Raw genomic sequence first — 17384 nt, 5'->3', positions numbered from 1 at the left:
TGACTTCTTCTCCACCCATCCATCCCATCATCCATTCAGCCGTCCTTACACGTATTGATCCCTTCACCCATCCTTGCCTCTCTTCCCCTCGGTCCATTCATGTGTCTCTCTCGTGTTAGAATGCAGCACAGGTCACAGATAGCTCAGCTACTAACATGCTGTTGCTTTGTTTTCCTCTCCCTTCCACACAACTACAAACACTTTCACTCGACACGTACATACATACACACACACACACACACACACACACACACACACACACACACACACACACACACACACACACACACACAGCTGATTTATAACTGGTGTCTCTGGGCTATGTTGTTGGCTCAGTAGCTAATTACATTCCATTTAACAGGCCTTCAGTGGAGGGAGATATGGGAAAGACAGAGAGCCATGGTGTATGTGTATGTGTGTGTGTGTGTGTGTGTGTGTGTGTGTGTGTGTGTGTGTGTGTGTGTGTGTGTGTGTGTCTTTGTGTGTGTGTTTGTTGTGGGTGGGCAACAAGGCTTGCATGGACAGAAAACTGGCTTGACTGACACTATCTATCTATCGACATGTACATATAGCCTCCAATTTACACATTTCCTACTCCCTTTAAGATGCCACCTCATGCTATACTGTAACACAAGCCTGAACACTAAAATATGAATACATTTCTGTGTTCAACGTGGGGTTAAGATGGCCACACTTCTGGCTCACGTGTACTTTAACATACACATGTTGGTCTGCGATACTGATAACTGAGCTGGTCACTAATCTGTCTGAACCAAATAGCTTTTTTTCATTACAGCAGTATGCCCCACACCCTTTGTGTGATGTGTTAAACCATTTCTAACTAAACTAATACAAATTTCAGAAACAAATGTTTTTGAGCTTTCAGTATTTTTACATCTATTGAACGGATAAAATAGTTAAATTTGTTCTCTCTTGCTGCTCTCCCCTCTAATATTGAAAACAACAAGGTCACTTGAAGAGTGAATGGGCTGTCAAAATAAAAGACAACCACTTTTAATTACTGTTTAAGGACACATGAGCAAAAAACCAACAGTAAATGTGGTTCTGATGTAATCGGGTAGTTGATACGTAAATCATCCATCATCCATTATGAGTGGTGCCTCATTAGTGGCCAATTATCATTTTAATGGAGAACACCTTTTTAAAGAAAAGAAAAGAGAGGCAGCAAGAGGTAAACAGAGAAATAGACAGTGTTTTCACAGCCACCCTGTGTCCATAAAATAACAAGGCCTTCCCAATTCACCTATTCACTTGGGACATATTAATTTACTCTGCTACCTCCAACAACACACACACACCACGCCGAATCCCCAAAGATCAAATCCTCAGAGCATGCACGAAGAAATCCTTCACTGATAGAAACTCCCTTCCCCCAGTGAGGGAGAGCCTACACACACACACACATACACACACACACACACACACACACACACACACACACACACACACACACACACATGTACAGCATGTCTCTATCCTCTCGCCGGCGTCCCCAGAGGGCCACTGCACCACAGGGAAGATGGAGTGCTACCGTGTGAGTGTGACATATTCAGAGACAGATCGGTACTAATGAAAGATATTACTCTCATGCACATTAGTAGAGGTAAAGAAAAGGTCAGTGTAGAGATGGAGAAATTGTTGGAAAAAGAGAGGAGAAGAACAAAAGAGAAGGAGGAGAGGAGTGGAAGAAAGTGGAGAGCAAAATAGAAAGGAATTAGATGTAGACAAGAAAATGGATAGAAACAGGAGAACCTGGAGGAAGAAAGGGATCAGGTGAGAGGAGATGTGGTGGACATGGGGATTTAGCTGTACGCAGACGGTGAGCAAGGGGGAGATCGTGCGTGTGCGTAATAAGAATGTCTGCATGCAGTCCACGTCTGAGAGTAAAGACCACAACAGCCATGGGATTTACCAGCACTGGCTGTATCCATCGACCATAAACACACACACACACACAAGTGACAGAGTGCACATTGTTCCATTTGCCAATTAAACTAGATCCCACTACATATATACACACACACACACACACACACACACACACACACACACACACACACACACACACACACAAATGACAGGAAAATTGCAGACAAACTGTGCATGTGTGTATGTAATGTTTTGAAAAGAAAACAAAACAAACACATTGTCACTCTGATTTTAAGAGGAGATTACATATCACAGCGTCGAGGATCTACAGTAATTATACAGCCTGAAACAGGAGAGAAAGATTGACAGACACACACACACACATACACACCATGGCTCTCTGAAAGTGACACCTGTACCATAAAACAAACACTGTTCTTTCACTTAGAAGGTTAACGCTCATAAATCAGCCCAAAGACAGCTGGCTGTATGTCTGGAATGTCAACCTGATGTGTGTGTGTGTGTGTGTGTGTGTGTGTGTGTGTGTGTGTGTGTGTGTGTGTGTGTGTGTGTGTGTGTGTGTGTGTGTGTGTGTGTGTGTGTGAAAAGGCCTTTTTACCTGGAAGTTCAGGGGGTCATAGAAACAAAGCTAAAGAAAGTGTGTGCACATGTCTTTGGGTGCATTCCCATAAAATGTACGCGTTGCGCCTGGTCACAGGTGCTTATAAGCCAGACAGCACTTTGTCTGCCACGCTGAAGCACATCACTCATATATTAAAATACACACTGAATTATCTGCACATTTGGAGAACAGATACAAGAAAAAAATACAGGAATGTGCACACCAATAGAGAAGAGGAGAGGAAAGCGTATGTGTGAAAGTGAAGAGGGAAACCAATGGTATCATTCAAAATGTGAGTTAAAGCAGCTCATTAGATACGACGTTTCAGCAATACTTCAGACACTGTGACACACTCATAGTCTTGTGTTACCCATGAATAATTTACTCATTCATTTCGAGCTTGCCATGTTTATTCATCAATAATTTACCCAGATTACCCGTGTCTTATTTATGTTGTCGCTCTGCATTTCTCTAGATTTGATTACACGGCTCATCAATGACCACTGACTGGATAGGTAATTTATGAATTAACACATAAAAAAGAAGTAAGTACGCTTAAGCACAATATAGAACAGTATTTCATTTTTCCAACAACTTCATTTTCCAACATTTTACAATGTAGTTGTAGTTGTAGTTTGTATTCTCATTCTTTCATTCTTTCTGCTCTATTAAGACAACTTGAGAGACATCAGCGTGAGCAGCCGGACCGTGTCTGTCCATAAACCACACCTAAAAATGAATCTGGCACAAATCAGCTTGTAAGATGCATCTCACACCCTTGTTTTTACTTAAATTATCATGCCTAACATTGTCCGTACTACTGATTCTTCTAGTCCCTATAATGCAGCTAAATTCTCAAAAAAAAATCCTTGTGGGATTAGTGTTCATATCAGTGTTGTGATTCTCTAGAAACCTCTCAGTCTGGTTTTGTTCCATTCCCTCACATTGTAGAGTTGTCGGTTGACAGTTGAAATACAATACAGAATAGCATATACCTCCTGACCATTAATATTAGAAAGTTTGCCAAATAACAGACCAGCATTCTGACGCTGTGTGGAGAGATCAGATAAAACAGGACATCAGGTGATCTTCATTACATGTCACCCTGGTTACACGTGTGGTGCTCTGATCTGAATGCATCTTACCTGGCAAAGAAGGAGGCGGCAGCAGAGGTGGTGGTGGTCGGCGCGGTCGTGGTTACAGCTGGCGTGTGAGACGGCGAGTTTGTGTGTGATGTTGAATTGGTGTGTGAAGGAGAGTGTGTGTTGTAGCGGTTCAGGGCCGCCTCAGTCAAACCTTCTCTGGAGTCCTCAGAGATCATCTGGGAGATCTGACGAAAGACAGAGAGATTAAAAACGTTAGTCGCAGTAAATGATTTCTGTGTGCGTCTGGGTTTTGTTGTTCCACTAAATAGAAGAAAGAAAGAAAGACACACACACACACAACAGTATACTACAGTAAATCTCTGCCCTTCTATCTTCCAGATGGTCAGATGACAGACCAGAGTCTGGTTTCCCACATGCTATTAGTTTCCTATTTAATAATAATTCATGTCCATTCATTTGTGTATTCTGATAGCTTTTTGGCTTCAGAAGTACTGAAATTTCAAAACTCCCAAATAATCTTTCAAAAGACTAGCAACACTGTCAAACCTCCCTTTTCTCTTTACAAATTGATTGATTTATTATTTGGAAAAGGTGCAACTTTCAGAGAGTTTATGTTAACTATCTAAAACATTATCTTTAACATGGCATAGTTCACTTATGTTATGAGATTTTTTCATTCATGATATTTTCAATTGTATGTGTGTTTATGTGTGTTGTGTCTGTGTTTTCCTTGGCAGACAGAGAGCAGATAAACTCTCTAGTGAACCAGCAGCAGAATTTTGTCTGGGTCCCACATATACAGACACAAACAAACAAACAAACAAACACACCCTCCTGCCTCAGTTTTTCTCATTTAACCTAATGCCTCCCCCTTCTCTTTCACCCTTACTTCGCTTCCTCTCTCCACTTTTATTTTATCATTTGCTCATTCAATTTCATTCTCTCTGTCCCTTTCCTCTGCCACCTTAAGCTATTCGCACTTGTCCTTTATTATTGGATCATCCTTCAGGGCATTTGTCCTTTATTAGATACTATTCAGGGAAGAAGGACAGTGGGGACAAAGAGAGAGAACTTTTAACTTATAACACTGTAAAATAATGAAATTTGCTGGGCCTGTGTGACTTACTGTTTCATCAGATTTATGGTATACTGTAAATATATACTGTATGAAGTGTACGAAGATGAACGTTGTGATTATATGGTATGTGCCTCTACCACTGGGCCACTGGACACCTCATATCTATCTGCACTGTGTCTATGTATCTAGATATCTGATCAAATTGTTAAATTGATATGCGTCCTTGGTGCAAACACATATTTTAATTTTTTTAGGTCCCAAATCTCATTATCTCTGCTTCTTGTCAATATGAATGAAGGATAGATTTTAAGTTTTGTTGCTTAAGTGTGAGTGTGGGTCTTTGGTCCAGATAAGATACTTAAGACACACACACACACACACACACACACACATAGACATTTGACACACTCGACTACTTTGTATGAGAGTGTGTGTCGCATTAGTTTGTCATTGTGTGCACAGATGTGTGTGTGTTGATGTGCATAGGCATGTGTGTGCGTGTAGGCGACCCATTCGTGAAATAGATATGGATTATTGATTATAGTTCTTTATGTGCTGCCAGCAAGCAGACAGCAGAGCACCTAAATCATTACCCTACGCTCTATTAAAGGAACTATAACTTGTGTGTGTAAATCTGAGAGCATGTATGTCTATTGTTAGCATGTCTATGCGTGTCATTGTGTGTGCATGCGTCTGCACTTCTCTACACCTATGTGTATGAGTGTGTAAATCAGCTCCACTGTGCATGTATATGCTGAGGGCTCCTGGGGTCTAAGCATGCTGCCCACTGCCTTGATAAATTACCTATTGTAAATGAGATGCTTCTATAGTTTATATGCCATTCTCCCTGTGCACCTACAAGCATTGCAAATGCTCAGGCTTAGCTCGCTACCCCTGCATTATTAAAGGAGTCATGACTGTATGGAATGAGGGTTTGGTGAGCTACATGGAATACCTGTGCATTTGTACTCGCTACCCATTTATCCTGATAAATGGGAAGAGGAAAACTACCAGCATGGTGTGGGAGAAATGTTCCCACAGAGGTCTATTATAATGTGAGCTGAAAACTGGAGTAAAGGTGGTTGAATAATATGTGGCAGTCAGCAGTTCAGACCGCAAGGACAGGACAGACTCTTTGTTCTACTCAGCTGCACCTCCCATTATCACCAAAAAAGTGCAATAACCCGGTCCTCATTCATTTTATACTATTATGAGATTCCAAAAGGTCTGCTGTGCTTCTCTGTGTCTGAAACAGCGCTGTGCTGATGGGCAATTATGCTTCATGCATCTCATTAAACCAGCTATTGTAAAAAAGCTGTCAAATTAGTTCTGCATCTGACATACTGCACCCAGAAACTAGATTGCTAGTATGATAGACCCCATTCCAGCATGGTCACCTGGCTAATGCATTGACATGAATGGCATTTTAGGTAATGTAGTCATTGAAATAAATTATATTTTTGTTGTTGGTGATGGTTTTTATGATGTAGTTTCACCTGTTCCATACAGATTTTCCCGCAGGACACACAGGCGGAGTTGCTCTCTCTACATTTGACCATAAATTAAATTAAATTACACTGGATGAAACTTGAATGATCCCTATGGGGATATTAGGTCATCACAGCAGGAGAGACAAGGGTATAGATAATACCAGGACAGAGAGAGTGCTGCAGATATTACAACAGCTAAATGTGTTCGAAATCATGCAGCAAATCAATACAAAATTCAGCATCTGACCATGTTTTATATACACCTGGTCTCGAGATTGTCAATGAGGGACTTTGATGAATGTGATATCAGATTTCCCAAGAAAGACGGGATAAAAAAACATTCAAACACTTATTCTGTCACTCTTACCCCTCCTCTTTCTCTAGCTCTTATCCACACCCCTCTCTCTCCACTCTTAGAAAAAGGTAAAAACTGGCTCATTCATCTTCATTATAACACAAACATCATTTCCCCAGCACTCGCCTTCCTAATCTGTCACTCCCACATTTATTTTACTTTACATCCTTTTCCAACCACATGCTACAGAAAACCACCATAGAATTTGTGCCTTAAATCTCAGGCTTGTATGAGGAGAATGAAACGAGAAATTGTGTGTGTGTGTGTGTGTGTGTGTGTGTGTGTGTGTGTGTGTGTGTGTGTGTGTGTGTGTGTGTGTGTGTGGTCCTGCCTACTTTTATCAGGGGGATAGACACAATCTGTAAAACAATCTAAATGCTTACTGCTGCACATTGGAGGGAGAGAGAGAGACAGAGAGCGAGAGAGAGCCTGCCCTTTCAAGATGAAAGTAGAGGAGAAACTTGGGGGAGAGACACAAAAAAAGAAGTTAGTGAGCGAATGGAACGGGATGTTTTTTTAGACTACATCAGAGATAGAATTACATTATAAACATAGTCTATGTGAGACAAACAGGAAAAGAAAAGAAAGCAAGTAAGTAAACATTCAGTCATGAAAAGTAGACAACACACACAAGGAAATGAAATATAGAAAGAGCGAAGGCAAGAAAGAAATGAAAGAGTGGCAATAAATGATAGATATAGGTAGAAAGAGATAGAGCAAAGGTGAGACAGAGGATTTGTGTGAATAAATAACTACGGCCTCATAACAAAATACAGTATGTGCTGTATATTGTATATTCCACTCAGAAACTGCCTTAAGGCTACACACTGTATGCCGAAAGACAAATAGTTAAAAGGTAAAATAATGACAGGAACAAACAGTTTTATACATTTGTTTTAGACTGTGATTTTATGGGAAGCAGAGTTATAAGAGATGCTTTCTGACACTACCATGATTCAAAATACACTACAAAATACACATTGCTTTTCCAAAGGCTGTTAGCTAAGCATACATGCACTTATCATGATCTTGTTTTATGCAGTTATGCATCAACGCCAGACCATTCTCCCCAAACAAACAGCCGTATAGGTGGCCTTTACATAGAGAGGAAGTCATGGTGGATGGTTTGGTCAAACAAACTCATAACATTTACCCAGACCTGTTTGTGTCCTGTTGATAAAACACCTTCTGTTGTGTAGGTATGAGGACGTGTTGAGCAACACAAGACTACACGTCAGAGCTCAATGCTTTGCTCTCTGTTGGCAACTGACCATGTGCACTTATCTCTCAAAGAGGACCTCAAGGGGACCTTGGCTGGAGTAAGTAATGGAATATAAATAGATTTTCTGAGTTTGGCTTGCTACCAAAATGTTATTTTAGCTGATGACATGACAGAGATATATCTGAGGTAGAGTGTAGACTAGCAACTGCTGGCCAGTGTGCAACTCCACTGGAGCAGTTGGGGCATTGCGCTCCTATGACGCTGTCATGATGGACAGCAGAGAGAAAAAGCGCTGCTCTTTCACTTTCCCCACACAGATTTATCCTGTCGTTCCAGGGATCGAACTGGCGACCTACTAGTCACACGCTTCTCTAACCTTGAGTTCACTACTGCTGCCCTAATTAATCCTAAACTATTTAGCAGTGGAGATTTAGCTAGTTAAGAAGATATTGTAAACCTGCGTGTGTGTGTGTGTGTGTGTGTGTGTGTGTGTGTGTGTGTGTGTGTGTGTGTGTGTGTGTGTGTGTGTTTGTGAGTTATATCATCTGCATGTTTCTCTCTGCAAGATATACAATGAAACACACGCACACACTCATACTCGCATATATACACACACACACACACACACACACACACACATATTCAGGCACAACAAACAGAAACATAGTAAACACACACAGGCACATGATACTGTATAAACTTGTTTTCAATTAGCTGCTTGAAGGACAGAGCGAGGGCAAAAAGACAATATTAGATTTGAGAGAGAGAGAGAGAGAGAGAGAGAGAGAGAGACCACTTCAAGAATTTAACATGAATTTATTTGAAAATGGTTGTTGGCCCTAGTCGGCTCACTGATCCCAGTAAGCTACCTGGCAGATTCACACCCAGTGATATAATCAGTCTTCCTTGTTCTGACTGATTCAGCATTTTCCATTTGTTCTACGCTTCTTGTGGGACCGAAAAGAAAAGTCCTAATAAATATAAAATGTGGAGGTTGTCACCTATTAGATTGCTGACCCAGCAAGATCTTAATGTCGGCTACACTCGCAGACAGGTTGCTTCTGGTCTCTGCTTACCTCTGCGTCCTCCTCTCTTTTAGCTCTCCTCTCTGTCTTTTGTTGTGCTACCTCTGAAAACAGAGTTTCAACTTAGACCCTACTAATTTATCTGCCATTAGAAGACCCTCTGAAAGCTTGACTGATGCGGCAACATGAACAGCAATCTTTGATGTTTTGTGCTGTACAACAAGAAAGCAATGGCAAAGCAACAATATCCAATTCTCAAGAAATACAGTGTAACGGTTTGCTAGTCATCTCAGCAATGTGTCTAGTTACCCTGATGTTTTAAAATGTCTCTTATTCTTATTCTCTCTTATTCTAAACCCATCACTCTAAACTTCTCTTCTTCCTCTCTATCTTTCTCTCCGTTTCTGCTTTCCATAACCATTTTTTGATAATCTCTCTGCTCAGCTCCTCCCCCTTCTCTTCCTCTCTCATCGGTGAGTCTAAACAAGGGTGATTTATTATCGTGCTCAGTTTCTCCTTTCCTGCTGAAACACCATTACTGTCAAAGTCTCAGCACAAACACTCAGACTTGCTAACATTTTACACCTCCCAGCACAGGTACTGACTCAAATACAGAACACAGAAATACGAGTACAAAAGTAAATACACTCACACATTATTTCCTATGTCTTTTTGTAACTACTTTGAAAAAGGATAGTCTAGTGTACCCTATGCTAAAGGAGATAAAAAGGGAAGCATTGAAGCACCTTTCCTTAGCATTTAGAGAATTTAACCAACATCTTATCATGGCTGCCACTTACATCCTTCCTGGTCATTTCATTCAGATAGGAACCTTCCTAAGCAAAAAAGACTATTCGACCAGAGTCATAGTCACACACTTGTGCTGACATACAAGTTGTTTTAACACTCAAGACAGATTCACACTCAAATACATTCTAAAACGTGTATGAATCTAAACAACAAAACAAATACATGCTGAGGAAAAACAGGAAGTGTGAGACATTTTTTCTGCTTTCTTTCTTGCTACCTAACTGTGTTAAGTCATCTAAACAATGTGATATTATGATAAGCAAGTAGAATCATTCTTAAAATCTGAAATATATATTAGATAATTCACACTGTCAATCCTACAAAGACAGGCCAGAATACATAAAGGCTCTTCTGCTTAATTTATTTCTGACCAGTAGGACAAGATAACGAAACAATTTAAGAGATTGTACAAAGTAATCTCTGCATCGGACTCAACTCATGCACTGAATAACAAAATTAAGATAGGTAGGGAAACAGTATGGGGGGGGGGGATGAAACAAAGACAGGAGAAATAATAGGGGAGAGAAAAAGAAGGAATAAGGAATAAGTAAGAGTGTGTGTGTGTGTGTGTGTGTGTGTGTGTGTGTGTGTGTGTGTGTGTGTGTGTGTGTGTGTGTGTGTGTGTGTGTGTGTGTGTGTGTGTCGTGAGTGCGTGAGAGAGTGAATGAGAGTGAAAGAGTGAAGGGGTACTGGGGGTGTGTGACATAGAGTCCCCAGAGTTCTAATTATCACTGTATGAATTATTACATCTGTAGAACACATTCATACACACATGTTAACACGCACATACACACTCACTCACACACACTCACTCACACACACACACACACACACACACACACACACACACACACACACACACACACTCACACCTCTGGATCTCCCCTGCAGTCCCAGCTCTCCTACCTCCCTCCATACACCTCGAGACCACACATCACCTGAGGCTTTTCCCCCTCCTACCTTCTTCCTCTCTTGTCTACTCATGATCCCTCTCTTCCTGTCTTCTCCAAAAACCTCTTCTTTTATCTCCATTTTCAATTTGACTCACTCGTGCTGTTTGCGTCACCTTGACTCAATACTTTATGTCCAACCTCGCTGCAGTTGAAGAGGATATTTAGCTTCCCCATCGATACCAGATGGTTATCAAATCCAAGACTTCTAAGTTGATTACTGTGTCCTCCTCATGGGGAGCTCTTATGGGGGAAAACAAACTTCACAAGGTCTCTTTGCAGTTTTAGATTTTAATTGATTCCTGCTAGCTACAAAGGAAAGATTTTCTTCAGTTATTTGCTTAAATGAGCACTTCAACTGTTGGGGAGGAATATATGTATAAAGCACTACAAACTACATGGCAGTCCCTGCTAGTCTACGAGAGACTAGAATAGAAGATAGGAGCCTGTATGTAGAACACATTATTTTAGAAGTCAGGTATTGTCAGTGGTTGATAGCTAACAAGGTCACGTTACAGAAGGCAGCTACACAAGCTGAAAAATTAAAATGTGGTTCCTGACCTGCCTGTCAGACTAAAAAGATAGATTAATCATGCTGGTAGCCTGTTACCATTTGTTGTAATCATATAAGACCAGAATTAATTTATTCGGTTTCCATGGTAATAAATGCAATGTCGTGGGAGAAGTAGTTATACAGATTTTACACACACACACACACACACACACACACACACACACACACACATAGACAGTCCTTTTGGGGACATTACATTGACTAAAATACATTTTCTAAAGTTTACCCAAACATAACCGCTACCAGCCTAATTATAACCCTAACCCTTACCCTAACCTGAAGCTAAACCTAACCTTAACCTAACCCCCCCCCCCCCACACACACACACACGCATGCACATATACACACACCTCTACAGGTAGCTTACCTGGTACGGATAGAGTGTAACTCCTCCATTAGTTCGGTTCAGGTGCTGATGGGCCTGTAGAGCTGTTGTACTCAGTACTGCTCCACTTCCGTTACCACTATTATTGCCGGGGCTGTTTACTCTAGTCACTGGTTGGGCAACAGCTTTTCCCGAACTGGGGGATCCATTCCTTCTGTCCACCCCACCTCCAAGCCCCAGGGAACTGGGCTTGGACCCCGATCTGTGCCCTGGGCCTTGAGGTTGTGGGTTTGTGGGAGCACAGCTGGACGTTTGTCCCACGGAGGGACTCCCATGGCTGGGGTTGGATGGTCCGTGGCTCGGGCTGGGCGTTGGGGTCTGGCTGGGACTTGGGGAAGGTGACTGGGAGGACGAGTGTGAAGCGGCAGCAACAGCTGAAGAAGAAGAGGAAGAAAGAAAAGCAGGTATCCACTCCTGTGAACCAGGACCTCCTGGTGCTCCAGATGCTCCCATTGGACTCGGTCCTTGAGATCCATATCGTCCAATGAGGGCCGGAGGCGAAGAGGGGGGAGACAAATCCCACTGGTCAAGAGTGAGGACCATTCGCACGGCTTCCTGTTTGAGCTGCGTGAGGTGGGTGGCGCAGACGTCACAGCGACTGTCACGTTCGTTCCATGCCCGCCAAGAACTGTTGGGCACCTGAAGCTGATCATGAAGGAGGAGAGAGAAGGAGGGATCCTGAAAGCAGAGAAACAGAAAACCAAGAGTTATACTGATGTCTGGAGGATTGAATGAGAGTAAAATGAAGCAAGAGCAGCATGTTTTGAGCTGCACTGGAGAATGTATCTAAAGAAAATTGAGAGGAGAGGAGAGGAGAGGAGAGGAGAGGAGAGGAGAGGAGAAATGATAGGCATGTTGAACAAATCATGACTATGAATATTTATAGAAAATCCAAGAAACATAGCCTTATAGCCTGGGGGAAGATGTGTAGAGAGACACACACACACCCAGAGAAAGCAAGTCCACACATAAAAATGCACACACACACACTCACACACACTCTCTCTCTCTCTCTCTCTCTCTCTCTCTCTCTCTCTCTCTCTCTCTCTCTCTATTCCTCTGCCTTCTTTCCTTCTCAGCATTTTTCTACAGTACAGCCTGATATTGTGTGGGATTAGTGCATGATGTGACTTTGCATCTTTTAATCATCTGTAAAAAATCATGGTGCAGTAAATACTGAAAATATAAAAAGCTAAAACAGAAAGAAAAAAGAAAATAATTAAATACTTGACCTTCAATTTCTAGCAAAATTAAATTTAGTTCCCATAAAATGGCAATAAAAACTACTTTAATGAGAATTTAAAAATATATATAAAAAGTGTTTTTGAAGAAGATTACCAACCCTGCCTTCAATTTAATTGCATGAACATTTTTTGACAAAGTGAGTTCTTCAGATAATAATTTAATATGTTTTGTCTAATTAAACACCATGTGTTCTGGCTCCATTGGTCTTTTAACAGTCTTTTTGTTGAGTTTATTTCTTTTGCTCACAGTATCTCAAACTGTTGTTGTTGGGCATTCTTTAACATATATTAGTATATGTAACTCTTCATTATGAAAATTCAGTTGTTATAGTTGTTACAAAAACCGATCATAATGATAATAACCTGCATGTCCTCTTCTAAAATTATATTCATAAAATCACTCTTTTATCATAAATCAAAATTCAAAATTATGCAAATATGAGGTTCACCCCAAAACGACTTGGTCCTGATTCAGATAACTGTTAATAAGCTGCACTTTTTGCAAGTTTAAGCATAAGACCGTGTTGCAGTTTTAGATGAATTTCCTGGTCTGGAAAAAACAAAAGATTTGAGTGCTGCTGGCCGTTGCAGCGCCACAGAAATAAGGCTCCTTACATGCACAGGCCAACTGTCCAAAGTAATGGACTATAGAGGCTGCCCAAAGCGTAAGATCATGTGTAAGTGGTTTGTAATATTATAAGATTGGTCACAGTGTGTAGAAAGTGTCAACTTTTCTGGTGCATTGTTTTTCTTCATCAAGATGTCATGGTCAATTAATTTAAGGCTCAAACAGCTTATAAACACTCCGACAACTACAATTGTGTACATATGTGAATGTGGGAGACTGTTTTAACTCTGGCAGATTCACCTTTTCTGGTGAGTACAGAGTGCCAGGCTTGCTGCTTCCCATGAATGGCCAAATATCAACATTCAAACAAGTATTTTAAGTTATTTTTTAAAAGTGTGACACAAACCACAAATGCAATCTTCTTTTTCATTAGGAAAAAATATATAAACAGAAAAAAAGAATTACAAAAAGAAATACATAGTGTATAATTCTCTCTCTCTTTTCTGTCCTTACAGTATGTTGGTCCACTGTGTGTTTCCCTCTGTCTCTCTGTCAGTGTTTGGCTGGTGAAGTTGTGTGTATGCGTGTGTGTGAGCAATCACTGTGCTTTCTTGTGTGCGGAAATTCGGAAATTTGTCCAATTTGTTTGCGCTGTTGTCTGTGCCTGTACGCATGAATGCATGTGCGTGTACAGGTATGTGTTATGTGTGTACGTGGGCCTGCGTTTTTCCAGACTAATTGGAGCCACTCGCACGGAGCAAAGCTGCTCTAAATCTCCTGCCACAACTCTCTGGTCTAAATATCAAAGTTAACAAGCAAAACACACAAACACACCCTGATATACATCTGTGTCTAAAGCTCATTTGACTCCCCCAATATTTTCTGTTTTTTTTTTTGACAAAAGGTCATTAAAAAGAAATAGTTTTTCCTTATAAAAGTCTGACTTTATTTGAGGCCCTTGAGACTCATAGTGAGATTTAAATGACGTCGTGGGCTAATTGTCAGTGTAGGTGTAGCATTAACGTATTATCAGTGAGCGTGTGTCTGCTTAGGAACTCTATACTTCATCAAAACCTCTGTGGTAGCTCCCTTGATAACTGTAATTATCTTCCTGCTTTCAACCAACCTACCTCTTCTGTTACACAAAGGCCAGGTATCTGTGTAGGCCCTCGCTCTTTTCTGCACAAGTGATAAATACAGCAAACTATAAAAATCATATCATGCTATTTTAACTTGGGTTAAACAGTAAAGACAGTCACCACAAGAATAAAAAGTGTCAAATCATTTTATGTTATTCTGTGAACAATCCTCCGTACAGATGACATAAAATCGTTTTCTGAAACTTCTTTCTCTCGAATGACCGCTATTACCAAGCGCTTCTGCGTCTTAAAAACAGAGCCATTACAATCAACATCTTCTCAAAAACAGTTATCCTAGAAAATATTCCACATTTGCAGCTGCATTTTCAATTTGATGAATTAAATGACAACAAAAAAGACAACAGTTAAACCGTTAACGTATGATGTGTCAGAATAATAGGATAGCCAATTACACATGTCCATCCATACTAGTAGAACAGTTATGCATTTCTCTTATATAGAGAATAAAAACCCCAGTATGTTGAACAACTGGTGCCAGGGAAGAGGTTGTGCATGTACAGTATTAATCAAAGTGATGGCAAGGCACTCTTTGTTTAGTGAAGCTTAATCAATACACATGAGTTATGAAGCATGTGTATGCGCGTCTGATCAATAGGCATGTGATGGACACGAGTTATCTCTCAGCAGATTTAGATAATCAGACATTAAGATAGAGAGACAGATGATTGACAGGGAAGACAGAAAAACAGAGGGACCTGTGGGTATAATTGACTGAACAGGCAGCTTTCTTGCCAACATACATCCTGTTTAATGGTTTTATATAATTAACTGATTCTTTGACCTCTTCTACACTGAAAAAACAGCTTCACAACTATTACAAAAAAACATTTTAATTTTCTCCCAGAAGTCTATACCGAACTGTAGATCTAGATTTGTGTGGGTGTGTGGTCTACCTCCTTGGTGGCCCAAATGCTCATAATATAATGAGAGCCTGTTAGCCAGAAAAAGAGAGTGAATATAGTATGTGTCTGCCACAAGCCTCTATCAATAACTAGCCTTTTAGCTTTCCTCAATCAATATACCGTCTGTATGTCTCCACACAAAGCAATATTTCATTTAATAGTCAAGCCTCTCAACGAGAGGGCTGCCTGCTAGGCTATGTCAACAAACCACAAAACCATAAGATACACACACACACAAACACGCAAGGCAGGAGCTCAAACCTTGGCGAGCAACTGAGTGGTTTGTGTGTGTGTGTGTGTGTGTGTGTGTGTGTGTGTGTGTGTGTGTGTGTGTGTGCGTTTATGGATAAAGGCTACCTTGTTACTCAGGCAAACTAAGTAAAACAACGAATAGAATGTGTTTTTTAAATATACTGTACACACAAAGTATGCAAGCATACAAACACACATATTGCTGGCTGGCATGAGACCCCGCACACACACACACTTCAGGCTACATAACATAAGCTAACAGTGTGTGTGTGTGTGTGTGTGTGTGTGTATGTGTCTCTCTCTCTCTTTCTCTTTTTCTCACACTCACATTCACACTCACTCACTCACTCACTCACACACACACACACACACACATATACACATTTTTGCAGAGTGACACGCATGACAGGAGGCAGACTGGAGGAAAGAGAGCTGAAGTAAAGGCAGATTTAAAATGCAGTTGACTATTTATCAATGCATCTATTAAATTGTTCCCTGTATGTTTAATAATTGTGCTTAGCCAAGGGGTCATGACACATTTTCTGCTGGTTACAATAATTGTGTCTTTTAACACTAAGGAGGGAGCAGTAATGATAACACCAGTGATAAAGACGACATTAACAGTTTGCATTGCTCTAAAGGAATTCTATGTGTGCGATTACAATTTTCCCTCTGGAAAGAGTCTGTTTCTCTTCATTTCTGAAGCTGACACTAAAAGCTTTAATGTAGATGGAAGAAAATTGCTCTTCTAGGGAACTTTATTGTAGCTGCACTAAAAGTATGTCATGTCATGTCGTATACCACTGGCCACTTAGCCATGGGAATCGAAGAGATAATTCCCCATAGAAAAAAGTGAGACGAGCGCTGCAACACATGCACTCCAATGCACTTGCAGACTAGTAAGACCAACAGGTCTGTATGTAAAGATTTAAAGGGAAGCAGTGGGTTTAGTCGTATTATGGTAAAAATATGGAACACAGTTGAAACACAAAGAGGACAAGTGTATTGTGTTGTAGAAGGGGTTAGAGATTTTTATTTTATAGATGATTTGTTAGTGTTGTTTTCTTTATCAACATTCAATGAAGAGCTATGTAAAATGTATGATCACAACTTTATTCAGTTATTTGTATGTCCTTGTTTATTGTTTTAGTTACAAAGAACTTCTCATCTTCTTGCTTAAGACACTGTGTACAGTTTGCAACCAGTGCAAGAGAGTCCCATTTTAGTTAGTGTTAATTTCTGTTATTGTAAAATGTGTTTCAGACAGATAAAATAACCTACTATGCGTAAATTGTGAATCCTCTAATCAATGCCAAATAGTAGTCCTGATTTTCCTATTTGGAAGGAATTGAAAAAGTCATATTTTTCCGAAAAATGTTTAGAAAAAGGAACATTTAATCTCCCCTGGCTTCTTTCTACCCCTCTATATCTCCCTGTCACACACAGTCAAACACACATGCACAGCAGACAGGCTACCAAAGAGCAATTAAGTGGACATGGTGTACGGTCCTTGAGATGAGGGCCTTGTTGTTCTAAATTAGCTGAAATTTGGGGAGCAGCCAAGCTGCCTGATTGAAATGAAGAGGGAAAGGAGAGCTGTGTTTTGAACAGGTTTTGAAGAAGAGAGAGACGAGGTGGGGTGTTTGGGAAGAGAGATGAAGTTTTTGCTGATACTGGGTAAGGGTAAATACAACAACACACACACACACACACACACTCTCTCTTTCTATCTGTGCCCTCCTTTTGACCCT

The 17384-nt window shown here is 40.6% G+C and overlaps 1 protein-coding gene across 2 annotated transcripts in view; it reads right to left on the bottom strand.

Moving 5' to 3' along the window:
* The window catches only part of kif26ba (kinesin family member 26Ba), an 82710-nt gene that overhangs the window by 45299 nt on the left and 20027 nt on the right, over window positions 1-17384 (bottom strand). For both annotated transcript variants that reach the window (XM_068730162.1, XM_068730163.1), the window contains exons 3-4: window positions 11490-12185; window positions 3658-3842 (exon numbers count right to left, since the gene is read on the bottom strand). In XM_068730162.1, the coding sequence (XP_068586263.1) occupies window positions 3658-3842; window positions 11490-12185 (881 nt within the window). The remainder of the gene's footprint in view (window positions 1-3657; window positions 3843-11489; window positions 12186-17384) is intronic.

This window comes from Cebidichthys violaceus, unplaced genomic scaffold, assembly GCF_023349555.1.
Source record: "Cebidichthys violaceus isolate CVI_PGR_0920_01 unplaced genomic scaffold, fCebVio1.0.p SCAF_5, whole genome shotgun sequence".
Classification (NCBI taxonomy): Eukaryota; Metazoa; Chordata; class Actinopteri; order Perciformes; family Stichaeidae; genus Cebidichthys; species Cebidichthys violaceus.
The sequence above is the reverse complement of the archived record's forward strand: the minus strand, read 5'-3'. Positions and strand labels throughout refer to the sequence as shown.